General features: G+C 51.7%; 6 protein-coding genes across 6 annotated transcripts; 3 read left to right on the top strand and 3 right to left on the bottom strand.

Moving 5' to 3' along the window:
* Window positions 1-90: 90 nt before the first annotated feature.
* On the bottom strand, window positions 91-5,248 carry N7462_005756 (DNA-directed RNA polymerase I core subunit RPA190; the record flags this gene model as incomplete). Its single annotated transcript, XM_057077474.1, has 3 exons — window positions 91-1,689; window positions 1,755-4,998; window positions 5,064-5,248. 3 exons carry the CDS (start codon window positions 5,246-5,248, stop codon window positions 91-93), a joined length of 5,028 nt encoding a protein of 1,675 aa, XP_056933054.1.
* A 289-nt stretch (window positions 5,249-5,537) lies between these two features.
* Window positions 5,538-7,298, top strand: N7462_005755 (U4/U6-U5 snRNP complex subunit PRP3; the record flags this gene model as incomplete). The annotated part of the gene is made up of 1 exon (XM_057077473.1): window positions 5,538-7,298. One exon carries the CDS (start codon window positions 5,538-5,540, stop codon window positions 7,296-7,298), a length of 1,761 nt encoding a protein of 586 aa, XP_056933053.1.
* Window positions 7,299-7,602: 304 nt separating this feature from the next.
* On the bottom strand, window positions 7,603-9,507 carry N7462_005754 (RNA-binding snoRNP assembly protein NAF1; the record flags this gene model as incomplete). The annotated part of the gene is made up of 1 exon (XM_057077472.1): window positions 7,603-9,507. The coding sequence occupies one exon, from the start codon at window positions 9,505-9,507 to the stop codon at window positions 7,603-7,605; it is 1,905 nt and encodes a 634-aa protein (XP_056933052.1).
* A 508-nt stretch (window positions 9,508-10,015) lies between these two features.
* On the top strand, window positions 10,016-12,008 carry N7462_005753 (dolichyl-P-Man:Man(6)GlcNAc(2)-PP-dolichol alpha-1,2-mannosyltransferase; the record flags this gene model as incomplete). Its single annotated transcript, XM_057077471.1, has 4 exons — window positions 10,016-10,074; window positions 10,137-10,809; window positions 10,864-11,661; window positions 11,715-12,008. 4 exons carry the CDS (start codon window positions 10,016-10,018, stop codon window positions 12,006-12,008), a joined length of 1,824 nt encoding a protein of 607 aa, XP_056933051.1.
* A 561-nt stretch (window positions 12,009-12,569) lies between these two features.
* On the top strand, window positions 12,570-14,096 carry N7462_005752 (heme-dependent oxidative N-demethylase family protein; the record flags this gene model as incomplete). The annotated part of the gene is made up of 5 exons (XM_057077470.1): window positions 12,570-12,786; window positions 12,845-12,947; window positions 13,004-13,056; window positions 13,140-13,263; window positions 13,331-14,096. 5 exons carry the CDS (start codon window positions 12,570-12,572, stop codon window positions 14,094-14,096), a joined length of 1,263 nt encoding a protein of 420 aa, XP_056933050.1.
* Window positions 14,097-14,238: 142 nt separating this feature from the next.
* Window positions 14,239-16,257, bottom strand: N7462_005751 (exonuclease V; the record flags this gene model as incomplete). The annotated part of the gene is made up of 2 exons (XM_057077469.1): window positions 14,239-15,725; window positions 15,819-16,257. 2 exons carry the CDS (start codon window positions 16,255-16,257, stop codon window positions 14,239-14,241), a joined length of 1,926 nt encoding a protein of 641 aa, XP_056933049.1.
* Window positions 16,258-16,398: the final 141 nt, after the last annotated feature.

The raw sequence follows: 16,398 nt of genomic DNA, 5'->3' as shown, positions 1-16,398 counted from the left end.
AGCACACAGGAAATGAGTGAAGAAAAGAATATACAGGTGGTCAAATAGCAGGAAAGAAACAAGGATGCGAAATGAACTCCATAAACAAAATTATGCTACAGGAGCAAGAACATCGAAAGCGCCGGTTCCAACGGTACCAGAGCGACCAACCACAATTCTGCTACTTGGACCCTTCAGGTTCTCGAAATCACGCTCAAGCACGGAATCTTTCAGAGCACCGACGGTGGTCTCAAAAGACATGCGAGCAAATGGCGAGGTCGAGTCCTTGACCAGGCCGTTACGGCTGAAAGCCTTGAAGCCACCAGACTGGGTCATCACGTCACCAATCAGGTTCAAGTGACGGTTGTCGACGGAGATACTGTGACCCTTGAAAACGGCGTCCATTTCGCGAATGATGGTGGCACGCGCGGCTTCCACACCATAAAGATTAAGCATGTCGTGGATTGAGTTGGTGTAGAGAGAGTGGGGCTTGATGATGTCCTGGTAGTCGCGCATAGCGAGCAAATTGACACCGTCAGTCATGACGCTCGGGGGCTCGCCCTTCAGCTCGTCTCCCTCAACGAAAACACAGCTGCCAATGCCCGGAAGGGATTGAATGACAGCCGTGTGAGCAGCGTTCTCGACGAGAGGAAGAAGTAGCAGCTTAGGTGTCTCGATGTCGTACTGCAGCTGGATGGTACAGGAGCCACCTTTCTTCGAGTCGAACTTGAACTTTGTGATCTCGGCAAATTTGCTCTTAACATCGTCCTCGCGCAGTTTGTGCTCCTGAACTTCCTCATCATCTGAGTCATCCTCGGAATCGGAGCTCATAGTCACGTCACGAGTAACCTTGCCAGACTCGTTGCTCTCGTCCTCCTCATCGTCCGAATCGACATCTTGTCCCTGAATGATAGCCTGCTCATCATCATCGGGTCCTTCGTAGGAAACCTGGTTGCTCCGGTTCTGGTTTCCACGGGATCGCTTAGCATCGTCCTCGTCATCTTCGTTATCATCGTCAGCCGGCTCGGCCGCACGGTCAGGACCGCTCGGGCCCTCCGCGATTCTGCCGACCGAAACACCAATTTCGGGCTGGGCAGTTGAGGCCTTCTTGCCGGTCTTCTCCTCATTGCGCTTCTTAAGCTCGGCCTTGGTGAGTTTCACGAGGCGAGGAATGAACTTGTTTTGAAGAGCATTCTGCACATCCTTGATTTGAATGGCATACTCCTTGGTATACTCATCGGCAGGGAAGAAGGTAATTTCAATATCGTAGATCTTAGCCTTTGCATGACCGAGGCCCGAACCAATACGCTCTCTGATTTGGATCTTATCAACAACCTCGGCAATGCTGAGCTTGCTGATAGCCTTGGCGAACTTATCAGAATCCTCTTTGGAGATTTCTTCATTCAAGAGGAGGGTCATGGTGGGCGTCATGATGGTGGCACTTGCAGTCATGACAATTTCACGAAGACGAGGAATACCTAGAGTCACGTTCTTTGCTGAGTGACCAGCCAAGTGGAAGGTATTCAGAGTCATCTGTGTTGAGGGCTCTCCAACAGACTGTCCAGCCATGATACCCACTGCCTCGCCGGGGTCAATGATAGACTTGAGATACTTCATGTTCATCAATGCATCAAAGGTCTTCTTGGTAAGTTTACCCTCGATGTTCTTCTTCTTATCCTTGAAGAGTTTGTCGGGGTTGGCATCCTCGTACTGTAAATAAGTCGGTTATTAGCTTTGAGACATCATTTGTGCTGGTCTGTAAGATCACAACATACCTTCTTCAATTCGTGGGCAAATGCTTCAGAGGTACTGCCCAAGTGGCCACCAGGGTGGAAGCGAGACAAGACAGGGTCCATAGCATCAAGCTTTCCGGTCTTACGGACACTCTTCATGGCGGACTTGTGCCACTCCATCACCTCCTCCTTCGCCAAGGTGTGGAAGAGATTTGACTGCACCTGCTGGGAAACCGAAAGGTAGTTCTCAGCAAGGAATTTGAAGTCCTTGAGATGAACCTGCTTGGTAATATCGAGACCGTCCTCTCCGTACAAAAATTGGACAATGGATCCATCGGAGGCTTCACGGACAGAGGAGTCATACTCGGCTCTGAGACCCTCCATACCCTTAATCAAGCAGCGCTGCAAGTAACCGGAGCGAGAAGTCTTGACGGCGGTATCGATCAGACCTTCACGACCGGCCATGGCGTGGAAATAGTATTCTTGGGGCTTGATTCCGGTCAAGAAACGACCACAGACGTAACCGCCAGCCATGGGGTGGGTGTCATAGGCACGGAAAGAGGGTAAAGTTTTACCACTGATCATCACCGGTACACGGCGACCTTCCAAAACCTGCTGGCCAAGGTTGCAGGAGATCAGATTGGCATTGACACCCGAACCCTTGGCTCCGGAAATAGTCATAGACTGCATTTGATTCCACGGGAAGGGTTTAGCAAGTCCCGCAGGAAGACAAGATGAGGTGATTTCCGAGGACAGCTTCGCAGACCGGGCATTGGAGACACTATCTAGCCCACTCTGCTTATCATCATCACGAAGGACGTCCTCCAATCGGCGTTTCAACTCGGCGTCCTGGTCAGGCACGGTGGTTTGATCTAGCGTGACGTACTTCAGAGCAACTTCACGACCCATGGCAGGGGCAGTAGCCAGCTTCTCCTTACGGATACGATCACCCTCCTTAGTTAACCGAAGATCATCAATACCGCAAGTAAAAGCCCGCATGTTCAGGAACCGGGTCAGAAGTCGACCCAAGATGCTCATCAGCTTTCCAGCAATAGTGTGACCGTAAATCTCGTGAACGGCATCGATAAGACCACCTGCGGTTGGACCGAGCTGCTTCTTATCAAGAATACCGCACAGATACTCGCCATCATCGAAGATGACATTGTCCTCTTCGTTGCCTTTGCCCCATCGATCACCGGGGGTCGAAGACTTGCCTTGGAGGGTGATACCGGCACTCTGTGGAGGCTTAATGTTCTTGAGAATAGTGGTGATCACCTGTTTACCAGTCCAGAGGTATTTAGGCTTGACGAAGGCAGGAGCCACCAATTGAATGCGGTCACTGACAATATGCGAGTTCTCCGGTCTCAAACAGCTGTACAGAAGCTGGTGGTAATCTTCCTCATCGAAAAAGCTATCACGGCAAGTAAACCAGGTACCCATGGAAATATGATCTTGAATCAGACCTCTCAGAGGCTTACCCGATGTGGCAACCAGGTATTGATGGTCGGCATCAGCGAGCATTCTAGCCTCCGCCTGGGCGAGCTCATTTTGGGGGAAGTGCATATTCATTTCATCGCCGTCGAAATCGGCGTTGTAGGTATTACAATTGGCGTAGTGCATTCGGATGGTTCTCTCGTTTGGAAGAACACGAGCCTTGTGTCCCATGATAGATGGCTTGTGAAGGGTGGGTTGACGATTCATCAAGACGTAGTCCCCAGTAGTTAGGTGGCGGTAAACCTTTTTGTTTCGCGTTCCCTTCATGCGCCAACTTGATGGCGCGAGCAATTGATTAGCAAGGGCAGTGCGCTCATCCAGAGACTTGAACTTCAAGTTGACGACTTGTCCATTCTCATTCTCAATCGCAGAAGCGCCCGGATACTTGTCCGGTCCGTTGATGACGGCCTCCTTCAATTCCCAGAAGTTGTGATTCGTCACAGGCTCCGGGAATGTCAATTTTTTGGCAAATACGAGAGGCACACCAATCTCGTTGGTTTCGAGATTGGGGTCTGGAGAAATGACACTACGGGCAGCGAAGTTTACTCGCTTACCCATCATGTTCTTTCGGAAGAGACCCTCCTTTTTCTCCAGCATCTGCTTAATACCATTGGGTAACTGCGCAATAGCAGAGCCAGTCACAGAAGTTCGCTCCCGATCAATCAGACCGTTGACGAAATCCTGGAGCGCAACAATCGCCTGGAGCAGGTCACTGTAGTTGCGTGCGCGAGACAAAGCCTTCTCTTCCTCGTTTTGGATTTCCTTGCTGATCTGGTTGATAAGGTCACACTGCTTCAGAATATTGTTGAAGGGGGTGTTCTGTGACGCCTCCATAATCTCTCCGGGGCCTTGCGCAGCAGCGGGGCGGTACTTGTTGGGCGGTACCAAGAGGCTCTTGATGAAGAACATGTCTGCAGAGACGACCTTCACACCCTTTGGTACAGGTCGGGAGTTATACACGAGTTGCAAAATCTCGCTGTCCTTCTGGAAAAGAAGGCGCATGGCGCTGTAGACTTCTGAGGATGGTACAAACTCCTGAGTAGTCATTCCCTGCGAGCTTGACTGGGTTGTAACAGCGGCACCGCGGCGGATTTCCTCCTCGGCACCGTGAACTTCAGACACAACGCTGTTTGCTCGAACACCGTTTTCCTTAGGCTCGGATTTCTTCTCCTGGTCGAGAAGAACAAGAGTGTTGGGAGCCTGAAATCCACCATGCAGCATTGCGAGCTTAGCCTTCTCGGGAAGGGCCTTCCGGAAAATCTTGTTGTAACGATCCTTTCGATAGCTGGGGGAAATTCCGCTGCAATTGTTGCATTTCCGGTTGCTGTTAATGTCCTTGAGGAATGTCTTGACGAGATCTCTTCTGGTTTCAGCGGCGATAGGGTTCTTTGCGCCAGCCATCAGACCTTCCAGTCGACCATCTTTTTTAACATCGCGAATGCTCTTGTTGACGAAGGCGGTTCGCTTTTCCATGATGGACTCCTCGTCATCCTCTTCATCATCGGATTGATCGTCTTGACGCTTTGCGGACTTTGACTTGGAGCCCTTGCCAGCCCCCATGGCATCAACGATGGCGACTTCATCGATGAGGCCGTATTGCAAAAGGCGAAGCTTACAGGTATACAGATTGACTTGTGTGCGGGACATTTGCAGTCGGTGGCAGTACACGCATTGCGCCCGGAGAAGACGGTAGATGTGATCGAAGAAAGTAACATTGTAGACCGGAACGGGGAGCTCAATGTGGCCGGCGTGACCCGTGCAAGACCAAGAGTTTAAGCGGCAGGTAGTACACCTAGAATAGAATTCCTCCAAGTCAGCAAATGGCCTTATGATCACAAGTCAGCAGTAGATACATACACATGGTCTCCCCATGCGCCCATAGCAGGGTCATAGAGACCGCCAGGAACAGGATTATTGAAAGAATCCAAAGTCGGAGTATTGTGAATTCTTTTCACCGACAGCTTTTTGATATCTTGATCAGAGTACACGTTAAAGTCGACTCCAGCAATGCTGGAGGCGATTGGGCGAGTAAAGGTCGCCATTGTGCCCTGCAGCTCTGTGAGCAACAGAAAACGCTGGCGGTGCGAAGTCGAATGGCCTTCGGATCAAGTTCTTCAAGTTCTCGTTGCGGAAGAGGGAAACTTTTGAGGATCTTTTTTTTCTGCCCTGCTCCACCGCCCACTCCAATTTGGGCTACCCGCTGCCACGGCGCGCCGATCAACCCTTCGATTCTGTAGCCTACCTCTCCCGTCTGAGCTTTCTCAGAGCCTTCTCGCAAACCCCTACCCTCGGTCGCCAGAGAAGGCTGCGCGAGATATTGCTCGCTTCGCCATGGCTGATGTTTCGGGCAACGCGCTAAAGCGACCTCACCCGGAGGATGATGACAACAATTCCCAGAAAAGGACCCGCTCGAACAATGGGTCTCCATTACCGGGTCAAGGAGGCGCTGTCTCTGGAAAAGTTGATATTGAAAAGATGGTAGCTGAGGCGCGGGCAAAAGCGGAAGCCGTGCGTGCGCGTCTACAGGCTGCTCGAGGTGGTGCGACGCCCACAATTCCTCCGGCAGAGTCCAGGCCCAGCCCAGCATCACCGGCTTCGAGTCCCGCGATGTCCAGATTAGAACAAATGAGAGCTCGGGTAGCAGCGGCTACGTCAAGAGCTGGTGCAGCATCTCAACAACAAACGCATACTCCCGCGCCGTCCTATCAACCCCCCACACTCGACAATGAAGGCTTATCGAAGGCTCGTGGTGGATTGGATGTCGGTCTTCATCCAGCTCTATTATCGGATGCTACGCCAGAATTTCGTGGGTCCAAGGGCCGACAGCCTTTCAAGACGGGCAATCGACGCTCGGATTCGTCTTTCCGAGGCAATAAGGCTCAACTCGATCTCTCTGGCCCCTCGATCGAGGAGATCAAAAGCAACCCATACTTCGATCCTAGTCTGGGTTCACAATCAACAGTAGCTAAGCCGCGTCAGACTCGTCAGCTGATCTTCAATCAAAAAGGCAAATACATTCAACAGGCAGCTGCCCTGCGCCGACAAGCACAGTTGGAGGATTTGAAAAAGCGGATTGCGGAGAAACAACGACAGGTTGGCATTGATGAGGATTTGGATATCGAAAAGGCATATCTGGTTCCTGCTCCGCCAGCTCTTGAATGGTGGGATGAAGGGTTGGTCAATGGAAGTGACTACGCTGCTATTGATGATCCCGCGAACCTCAAGCTCGACACAGCCGACACCATCATCACTCGCTATGTCCAACACCCTATTCTCCTTGAGCCTCCGCAGGAAAAGCACTTACCAGCTCAAAAACCGATGTATCTCACGCCAAAGGAGCAGGCGAAGATTCGTCGACAGCGACGTATGGCGGACCTCAAGGAACAACAGGCCAAGATCCGTTTGGGTCTTGAACCGGCACCGCCGCCGAAAGTCAAAAAGTCCAACCTCATGCGTGTTTTGGGTGAGCAAGCAGTCAAAGACCCTACTGCTGTGGAGGCACGTGTGAATAGGGAAATTGCGGACCGTCGCGAGAAGCACGAGATCATGAATGAAGAGCGCAAGTTGACAAAAGATCAACGGCGAGAAAAGCTTGCTAGTCAACAGGAGAAAGATGCGGAACTTGGTGTCTACGTGTCTGTTTACCGAATTGACAGTCTGGCGAGCGGCCGCAACCGTTTCAAGATTAGCAAGAATGCCGAGCAAAATGCGTTGACTGGCATCTGTGTCATACACCCGAAACTCAACCTGGTGATTGTTGAGGGTGGCAAACATTCTATCAACAACTATCGAAAGCTGATGATGAATCGGATTGCTTGGACCGAGAATCCCGGCCCAAATCGCTCATCAGATGAGAAGAGTGAGAGTCAACCACTGTGGTTATCTACAGAGGATGACAAGGGTGAACCACGAGACTTCAGCAATAACACATGCACTCTCTTATGGGAAGGCCAAGCCAAGAGCCGAGTGTTTAGAAAGTGGCTCGGAGCCCGAGTGTGCGAGAGTGACTCGGCCGCCAAAGACGTTCTGACTCGCTCTAAAATGGAAAATTTCTGGGCTCTAGCAAAGAGCGCCAAGCCCGCTGACTTTTAATAAATTCGACCTTTCTTAAAGCAAGAGAAATGGGGGATCTCCTACTTGCGAAAGTTGTGATAGGGCGACTTTTGCTCCATCTATTCTTATTGGTTACCCCTGTGTGATTCATCTATACCGCAAATATGTACTCTATCAAAGGTTATTTTGCTAATAACCGAGCTCGAAATCCATAACATGACTATCATAAACTTTTTTTTTCAAAAACGAACTCAGACTCAAACACATTAATCCCGCTCCTAATGCAAATGGGTTGGTATCGATATCTCATCAAGAAAAGGACTTCAAAGAACAATCAAGGCAACTATGACGGCGGGGGTCCCTGGTTCCCATTGCTCAGCTGGCGTAACAGATCCAACTGGGCTTTGACTTGGTCAAAGTTCATAGTTGGATTTTGCTGTGGCACCTGTGTAGAGGCTTGGGGTTGCTGGAATTGCTGTTGCTGTTGCTGTTGCTGCAGAGCAGCCAGGAACAGAGGGTTGATATGAGCGCCTGGGGGAATGCCCTGAAAAGGAGGCTGTTGTGGGTACGGTTGCTGGAAGGGGAATTGAAAGGGGAATTGCGTCGGTGCTGAACCTTGCCCGTACTGTGCTTGCTGCTGGGGCGGATACTGCGGGTATCCAGTAAAGGGCTGCTGCATGCCATAGAATGGTGGCTGTTGCTGATGTGGAGGTTGGCCGTACGGCGATGGTTGAGGCTGGTGAGAGACTGGCTGAGCCGGAAACTGACCACCGCTGCTCTGCTGGTGCTGGGGACGGCGATCTTGATCTCGTTCCCAAGATCCTCCTCGGCCGCCACCACCTCGTCCACGTCCTCCTCGCGCCCTATCGGCGCCTCGGCCTCGGCCTTTGCCGCCACGCGAAGCAGATCCTCGCTCGATACCTTCGATCGGTGCCTCCCGGGCGCCCATCATCTCATGAAGGTTCTTAGGCCGAGCCAGGGGTGTATATCCATCCTCGCCTCCTTCATCGTCATAGTTGAGTTCGGACTGACCAAGTTTCGAGGGACCTGGAGGTCCCTTCTTCCTTCCAGCACCACCCTCCCTGGCATCCTTTCTTTCTTGTTTCTTCTGCTTCAGCTTCCGCTTATATTCAGCCTCCGCCTCGTCATCGGAAAACTCAATCTCATCCTCGGCAACCTCTTCATCATGGAAGTTGGAGGCGTCGCTACCCTTCATTCCCTTGAGAGGCTGGGTGAAGACAAATGTAGAGTGAGCATCAACATAGTAGACAAGCATGTCCTTCACCATGCCTCGCTCCTGGGCCTCAGCTGCGTTCTTATACATGACGGTATAGAGCGGGTTTTCAACTCGGCCAAGAGTTTCAGACACAACACCCAGGATTTTGCGGTCTTCAGAGCAGAGGACCGAGCCAGACTCAAGCACCTGGTAATCGCCAGAGACATTTGCTTCGATAAGAACGGCATTGTCAATGGCTGTCTGGACCTTTCCTAGCAGGGTAATCTTCATCTCGGGGGTCACTTGAATATCGGGAATCGGTAAGACGTCTTCGTCAATCTCATTGGCGGAGCGAATGAATCCACCGGCTTTCCCTTTGCTATCTCCCTCATCATCAGAGCCAGCCTCGGCCTGCATCAGGATTCGTGCTTGTTCTTCGGGGCTAAGAATCGGGTAATCTTCGTCGTCGCTATCGTCGGAATCAGATGTCGAGCTGTCTGAGGATGACTCATAGGGATCCGAGTCAACCTCCCATTCTGGGTGTTCCTCTTCGGCCTCCTCTTCATTATCAGGTTGCTCCGAAGATGCTTCATTTGTCTTGTCTGAACTCGATTGTGCGGGCTTCTGATCAACTTCCATATTATCGGTGGAAACCACATCCTTCTTTGGCTCTTGATTGGCCGTAGTTCCAATCTCTCGCGGTTTGAGTTCGGCTTCGCTAGTGTTCTGCGTGGAGGCGGCGCTATTTGTATCTTGAGTGACTGCCGAGGGTTGAGCATTCGGGGAGACAAAACCCAACCCTGGGATCATCGGTGCCGGCTGGGAAACAACTGGCGGCTCAGCTCCAGGCGCAGGGTTCTGGGTACCTGCATTTACCACAGGAGTCCCAGGGACCAGAGGTGTATTGTAGAAATCGCTCCCATCGTCTGGAGTTGATGCAATAGGCGGCGTATCGATCATGCAGGGACGCTTGGAGGGGGGACCGTCACTGAGACCAGCAGGGTCATTTGAGACAATATTGCTGTCACTCATATTGACAGGATCTGAATGTCTGGGATCTTCACACGACGAAATTAAGAACGATCAGAGAAAAAAAGTCGCGGGAACTTTTTTTGCGGATCTGCCACCGGTTACCGTCGAGGGCGGCCGATAACTCTTTTTTTTCTGCCAGACATAAAAATGTATACGAGCATTTTCCAATCACAACAGGCTTTTAAGAAAAGGACCAAGTTAATTTTTTGAAAGGAGTCTACGTTATATGTATTGATTTCTTAAATAAATATCTGATTGAAACAAGACTCTTGTATTCGCCCTCAAATCCTCCGGACATTCCCTTTATGTGGAGCGGATAAATACGAGGGCGGAGAGTACCAGCGCCGATAATAGAAGCGGTCAGAGCTCTTGAATAAAAACGTCACATGACTGGCGCGTGTTCACGCTCTGAGTGGCGAAAACGCGGAAGTGGGTCTTGTCGCGGCCAGTTTATCGCTTTATCGCCGCCGAACTAGCCAGCAGACAACCAAGCTCAGCTACGAGCAAGATGGCAGAGGCCGACAGAACTGCCCAGGCGGCAGCACATCCACCACGAACAAAAGCGCGGTATTTCAACACCGGAATAGCACAATTGGAATGATTTGAGGCTAATATAACTACTGTCTTAGTCCCCCGCCCCCTCCGTTCTACCTCCCTCTGAACGCTACCTTGTATCTTTGCCTTTTCATCAATGGCCTTGCGGCTCTGTTTGCGCCCATTCAAGACTGTGATGAAGTCTTTAATTTTTGGGAGCCTGCGCATTATCTCGAACACGGATATGGCCTTCAGACATGGGAGTACTCGCCCATATACTCCATCCGAAGCTGGCTATACGTATCACTTCATGCCGCGGTTGGAAAAGTAGGATCACTATTCGTTAACACCAAGGGGGCTGAATTCTACATGATTCGAGTCTTTCTCGCGACTTTCTGTGCTGCCTGCCAGACAAGACTATACTCCTCCATCTGCCGTTCTGTGAATCCCCGAATTGGCCTCTTGTTTCTACTAGTCACTTTGTCCAGCCCCGGGGTGTTCCATGCTTCAACTGCTTTCTTACCCTCGACATTCACTATGTATACCTCGATGCTTGGCCTCGCCTCCTTCCTGGACTTGAAGGGTGGTCGGTCCGTTGCGCAGGGGATCATGTGGTTCGGTCTGGGTTCAATTGTGGGATGGCCATTTGCTGGTGCGCTAGTTCTACCTCTTCTAGCCGAAAAGCTTATCTTTGGCTTCTTTGCTGGCACTGTGGGCTCGCTTTACTATGCTGTCTTCGATGGCGCTTTGAGGTGTCTCGCCATTCTGGTATGTAAAGGACGCTGTATACCTTACAGAACATTATACTCTAACACATCACAGGCCCTAGAAGTGGGGGTTGACTACATGTTCTTCCGCAAGATTGTATTCGTCCCATGGAATATTGTTGCATATAATATCTTCGGTGGTCAAGGGAGAGGCCCCGAAATTTTTGGAACCGAGCCATGGACGTTCTACATCCGAAACTTGCTCCTGAACTTCAATGTCTGGTTTGTATTCGCGATGTTGTCCGCTCCGCTTCTCCTCCTATCGATTTTGCGGACTGAAGCCACATCCATGCAGCGTCTGCGTTCGCTCACTCTACTCATTATGGCTGCACCGTTCTACATGTGGTTCGGCATCTTTACCATCCAGCCTCACAAGGAGGAACGATTCATGTATCCTGCATACCCGTTCCTGGCCCTGAATGCAGCTTTGTCTTTCCACTTGATTCTCTCTTACGTCGGGTCCAGCAATCCAAATCAACTCATCGGGCGTGTTCCCGCCAAGCTGAAGCTCATTGCAGTTATTTCTGTTGTTCTGCTGGCTGTTAATGCTGGAATGCTACGCATCTTGGGGATGGTGACAGCATATAACGCTCCTTTGAAGGTCTTGGAGCCTTTGCAGCAAGCAAACTTGGCGCAAGCAGGAAGCTCTGTATGCTTCGGCAAGGAGTGGTATCGTTTCCCATCTTCGTACTTCCTCCCCCACGATATGCGAGCAAAGTTCATCCGCAGTGAGTTCCGTGGTCTTCTCCCAGGCGACTTTCCCGACGCACCGAGCCTTTCCGCTCGTCTGGATGGCGCATCGAAAATCCCTCATGGTATGAATGATCTCAATATCGAAGATTCCAGCAAATACGTAAGTCCTATTCTATGTTCGCCTCCATTTTTGATACTCATCTACCATTATAGATCGATATCTCCCAATGTTCTTTCCTCGTTGACTCTTACTTCCCTGGGCGGGAGTCAACTGAGCTAGAACCTCACTACATCCACGACAGGGCGCAATGGGAGACTCTGTCTTGCCAGAGCTTTCTTGACGCCTCCCAGACAGGGCTTTTAGGGCGGTTGATCTGGATCCCTGATTTCCCATTCATTCCCCAACAATTTCAACGCAAATGGGGGCAGTACTGCCTTCTGCAGCGCCGCGAGGGTCTCGACCATGTAGTGTTCAAAACCCGTCGAGGAGGTTCCCCACACAATTAAGCATCCAAATAAAAGGGCTATATTTATTATTTCCCCATTTAACTTCATTTTTATCAGTTATCAGTCCATCGGGCGGATAAGGTTATCTCCAGTGGTTGCTTTACCCGATCGGGAGAAGAAATCCCCCTCCTCGTTGACCAGCGCGCATGATAGGCACCCCCTCTGCCAATAAACCGATGTCATTCTGATCGCAAGGACGCTTGCTCTATGACCTTTCATAGGCCCGTCCTCTGCCGCCTCGGATCCAACGGCTTGAAAGAGACAATACGGAGGACATGCTGTGTCTGGGCTTCCCCGCAAAGCTACCCGGGACATCGACCAGTACATTTTGATGCCCATGATAAAAGGAAAACTCGCATCGGATTAACAGGAACGGCAGCTCGCAAGAGAAAGCAGAGCGATAGATCATTCGTAATCCCAAGAACGGGATAGCCAATTTCCCATGAACTTCTGCTTATATTGTTAAATATAGTATCTGGGGTGCCTGGACTCTTTGGCTCCATGGAATCAGCGGTTAGACCTTGATCCATCTACATTTCTATACCCCGAGCATAGGCCACCATGAGTTTCGAGTCCTTTCAAGGGACAATAGAGACCCTGATGCCAACCAAAGAGCTCGTGGGCGCCTTTCTAGTCTTGAATCTCTGCGCCTGGGTCGTCGTAGTCGTCTCCCGGAAATGGATATCGTCGACCACCGCCACCAGACCCTCCACCCCCGATCTAGAGAAGCCAGCAGCCCGGTTGGGTTCCGGAGGCAAAGTATCACGGAAGCCTGGGGGTCGGTGACAAAACAGCCTTCTCTCTGTCTATAGTCCCTCCTCTAACATCCTACTTAGAATGGACACCGTCCGATTTCAGGAGGCCCACTGCATCTCCATACCCGGACTGGGACGTTCATGTCTCGAAGCCAATCCCCTATCGGCCGTTTCGATATGGCCCGTAAGAAGAACATTTTGCCCTCGACAGAAGCCCACATCACTAATAGATTCTGACAGGAAGTATTTCGTGACCATGGGACTACGGAGTATGAAATGGGACGAGTGGATCGGTAAGACGAAGCCTTTCTCACTGGTGCATCGTGTAGATGCATACTCAATATTTAACGAGACCTAATCTTTCGTTACGGCTCAGAGCTTGACAATCACTACCTCAAATACCACGCCGATAAAGCTCAGCGTATAGACGAACGCGCCGAGAAATGCATCGGGACTGCCCCAGAAGCAATGGACGGCGCCATTGAACTCCTCGAAGAACTGTAAGTCGCCCTTGACGCCTCGGATCAACTGCAGAAGGCCAGACCTAACAGCCATCTTCGATATCAGATGCGAGTATCTCCCCGAGCGCTACCCGAGTATGTTCCAAAAGACCCCAACAGGCATCACCAACCTCGCCACAAATGAAACTTTTGACATCACCCAACGCCCCCTCCCTGAGGACCCCATGGCCACCGCAGCGCGCCTCATCCAAGATGATCTCGCGCTGATGTTCGAGCGCCCCGACGGAGAATATTACCTCCTCGCTGGGGCGATCCTCCTCGCCGGCTTCTGGCGCCTCAGCGACAAGTTCGGGATGCCGCTGTCCGAGATCCACACGTCGGGCGACGTGCCACAGTTTCGCGAGAAGCTAGAGCGCGGCATGATGAACTTCTTCCGGCGGCTGAAGCCGGAGGAGCCCGTGCTGCGGAACAACTACTTCATCCAGGTGGATGACAGCCTCGCGTGGTCGCACAGTATCGGGCCTGAAGACGCGGCGACAGTGTCGTGGAACACGGCCGCGAAGAATAAGGCGATCGAGCACCACTTCTTCCGATCGGAGCGGCAGTCGCTGCGGCGACTACCGCGGTCCGGGGCGGTGGTGTTTACGATCCGAACGTATTTTGAGCCGATCACGGAGATTGTTAAGGAACCGTATGTACCGGGGCGGCTAGCGTCTGCAATTCGGAGTTGGGGAGATGATGTGTCGCGGTATAAGGGGAAGGAAAAGTATGAAGAGGTGCTTTTGGAGTATCTAGATCAGAAGCATAGGGAGCAGGTAGCGGCGGGCTTGGAGATTGATAAGGAGGATGAAGTGCGTAAATATCCTTTGTAGACAGAAATATGATTATCAACTGCTTCGTTCTATCGGTCGTTCTATCGGATTGGTGGCAGTTATTCAGATCCCCAAGCTTGTACGGTCTGCAGAAGAGGGTCGAAGCGCCTCATGTCGGTACTGGATCTCTGGAGAAGGTGTTTCATATATCAGACGAAAAACCCATGCGTCGCCGGCGATTTCGATTAGCGATATCCCATTCTCGCTCCTGGCGCCATGTGCATTCGTCGCGAAATTCGCAGATACGACATTTCCATGCCTCCACAATGCCGACACCATTTGGGTCGCGCTGACCGCGCCACCACTCCATTTGCTTGGTAAGATAAGAGGTCATGGTTGCAGGGTCAAATAGGAAGGATCGACTTCCCAAGAGCTTCGGGCGGAGATCAGTCGTCGGAGCTGATGAAAGAAATCGAGCTGTGAGAACTGGAGAGAGTAGAGTAGGGTACTCTGCAAGCATCTCCGGCTGTATATGTGATGGGATAGATGGTGCAACCGACAGTGCTTGGTCTGTAACGGACGGTATGAAAGTATATCGAAGCTGCTCCTTCATATATTTCCAAAGAGAGGATAAGGTTCCATGGGTCAACAGTATGCTGGTCGAGTCTTGGCTGGCGTGTGATGGGATAGCAGCAGGACCGGAACCAAGAGGGGCTTGCACTGCATCATCTGGGGTAGGAACATCGTCCAGGTCAAATTCTTGGGACGAGGCAGCATCAAAGTATTCGTCGTTCAGTCCGCTAACCTCGGAGATGAAGGCCTCGGTGAACGAGCGTTGAGGATCGAGATCGTAGCGTGCTGCAAGCACGTCGATGGTGACATCGTCAGTGGTGATGAGACGATTGAGCATATGGTAATACAGTTGTAGTTGAAGAAGCGTCGGCCGGAATGATGTGCTCTTAATCGTCGGGACAGACCCACTGGCTTTGGTCTTGACATCAGTCATGTAAATACGTGGCAACCCAGGCACTGTTGGGTCTTCGAGGCTGGGAGGGACTTCCTCTGCGACTCCAATATCTGCAAGATCAGAAAGTCTCCTGCCGCCTTGTGAGGACGACAGCAAGAAATCCGACAGGGACATCTGGTACTCAGGTAGGACCGCTCGCGAAGTTACCGCATCTGCATAATACCTGGCAGCGGTAGCCTCGAGCTCGGAATCAGGGCATTCGTATGACAGCTGGTCAATAACCCCATTAACCAGCTCCCCATCGACTATTCCCCAGACCTCAAGCTCCCGCGTAACGCCATACTCGCGCAGCATGCGTAAGCCCTGTATGACATTCCAAATTCTCAGAGCCCATGCATCTTCCTTGGTAGTGATTTCTACCGGAACAGTCGTGTAAATTTCATCTTCGAGAGCCTTGTGCACGACACTTCCTTTCTTCATTGCAGGTGTCCTCCGCTTCCGTCCATGTTTCGTCAAGGTATACCAATATTGCAACTCACACCATGCCGGAGAAACCAAGTCCGTAACTGAGAATGCCTTGTTGGGCGGCCGGCGAAAGCGCTCGACGGGAGTCCGCGAGTCCAGCGTTGGGGCTAATTGTTCAACTCGCGTCCATTCTTCCTCGCGCACAGCGCCCCGTTCTCGCTCTCGCTCTCTGCCTTCGGTTGAGATAGGATCTTCCACTAAACGCTTCGGATAGTTCCGTGTCAGCCCAGTTCAAGGAAGTTTCGGGTATGGAGAAAAAACATCCACGCAAAGCAACAGCACACGCATACCAATCGGAGAACTCCTGTTGCCTGCGCCCTGACTTGCCCCCTCAGCCACGGGGCTCCGAGAACCAGGTGGTCCAACCCAGGCCTGCTGACTCGTGTCTCTCCAGGGCGAGCGAAGCATCTGCCGGCCCAGCACCTTAGGCAGCCGGACGCCCTGGATGCCATCTTCGATGTCCTCGACAGGCGAAGAGAGAGCCGCTGGTTGTAAAGATTCAAAATTTGCGAGTAGGCTTGTAGCTACAAGCGAACTCGGGTGCTCTGTCGCGAACGCAGCGACGTGGATTGGAGTCAAGGGAGAGGTGGCGTTGGGCCTTTCGGTCGCGTCTTCCGCGGCGCGGGCCAGCAACTCGTTCACCAGTTCCTCCTCATCCGGAGTGAAATCCGATCCGTAGTCACTAGAGTCTGGTTCCTCAGGCCGCGGTAGCTGCGGTGAGCAGGACATGCCTGCGATGGTCGAGGGCATTCATATCCTACGTGGTATGCTGATGGAACGCCGCCGGAACGTCATCGCGTGGTATATGAGGTAGCTGTATTGGGAATCCGCGTCCGATAATTGGACACGCTCCATCTGCCACTCGCGGTC

This window comes from Penicillium macrosclerotiorum, assembly GCF_028827735.1.
Source record: "Penicillium macrosclerotiorum strain IBT 26536 chromosome Unknown utg000006l_segment0_segment0, whole genome shotgun sequence".
NCBI classification, from domain to species: domain Eukaryota; kingdom Fungi; phylum Ascomycota; class Eurotiomycetes; order Eurotiales; family Aspergillaceae; genus Penicillium; species Penicillium macrosclerotiorum.
This window is presented reverse-complemented; position numbering and strand designations above follow the sequence as displayed.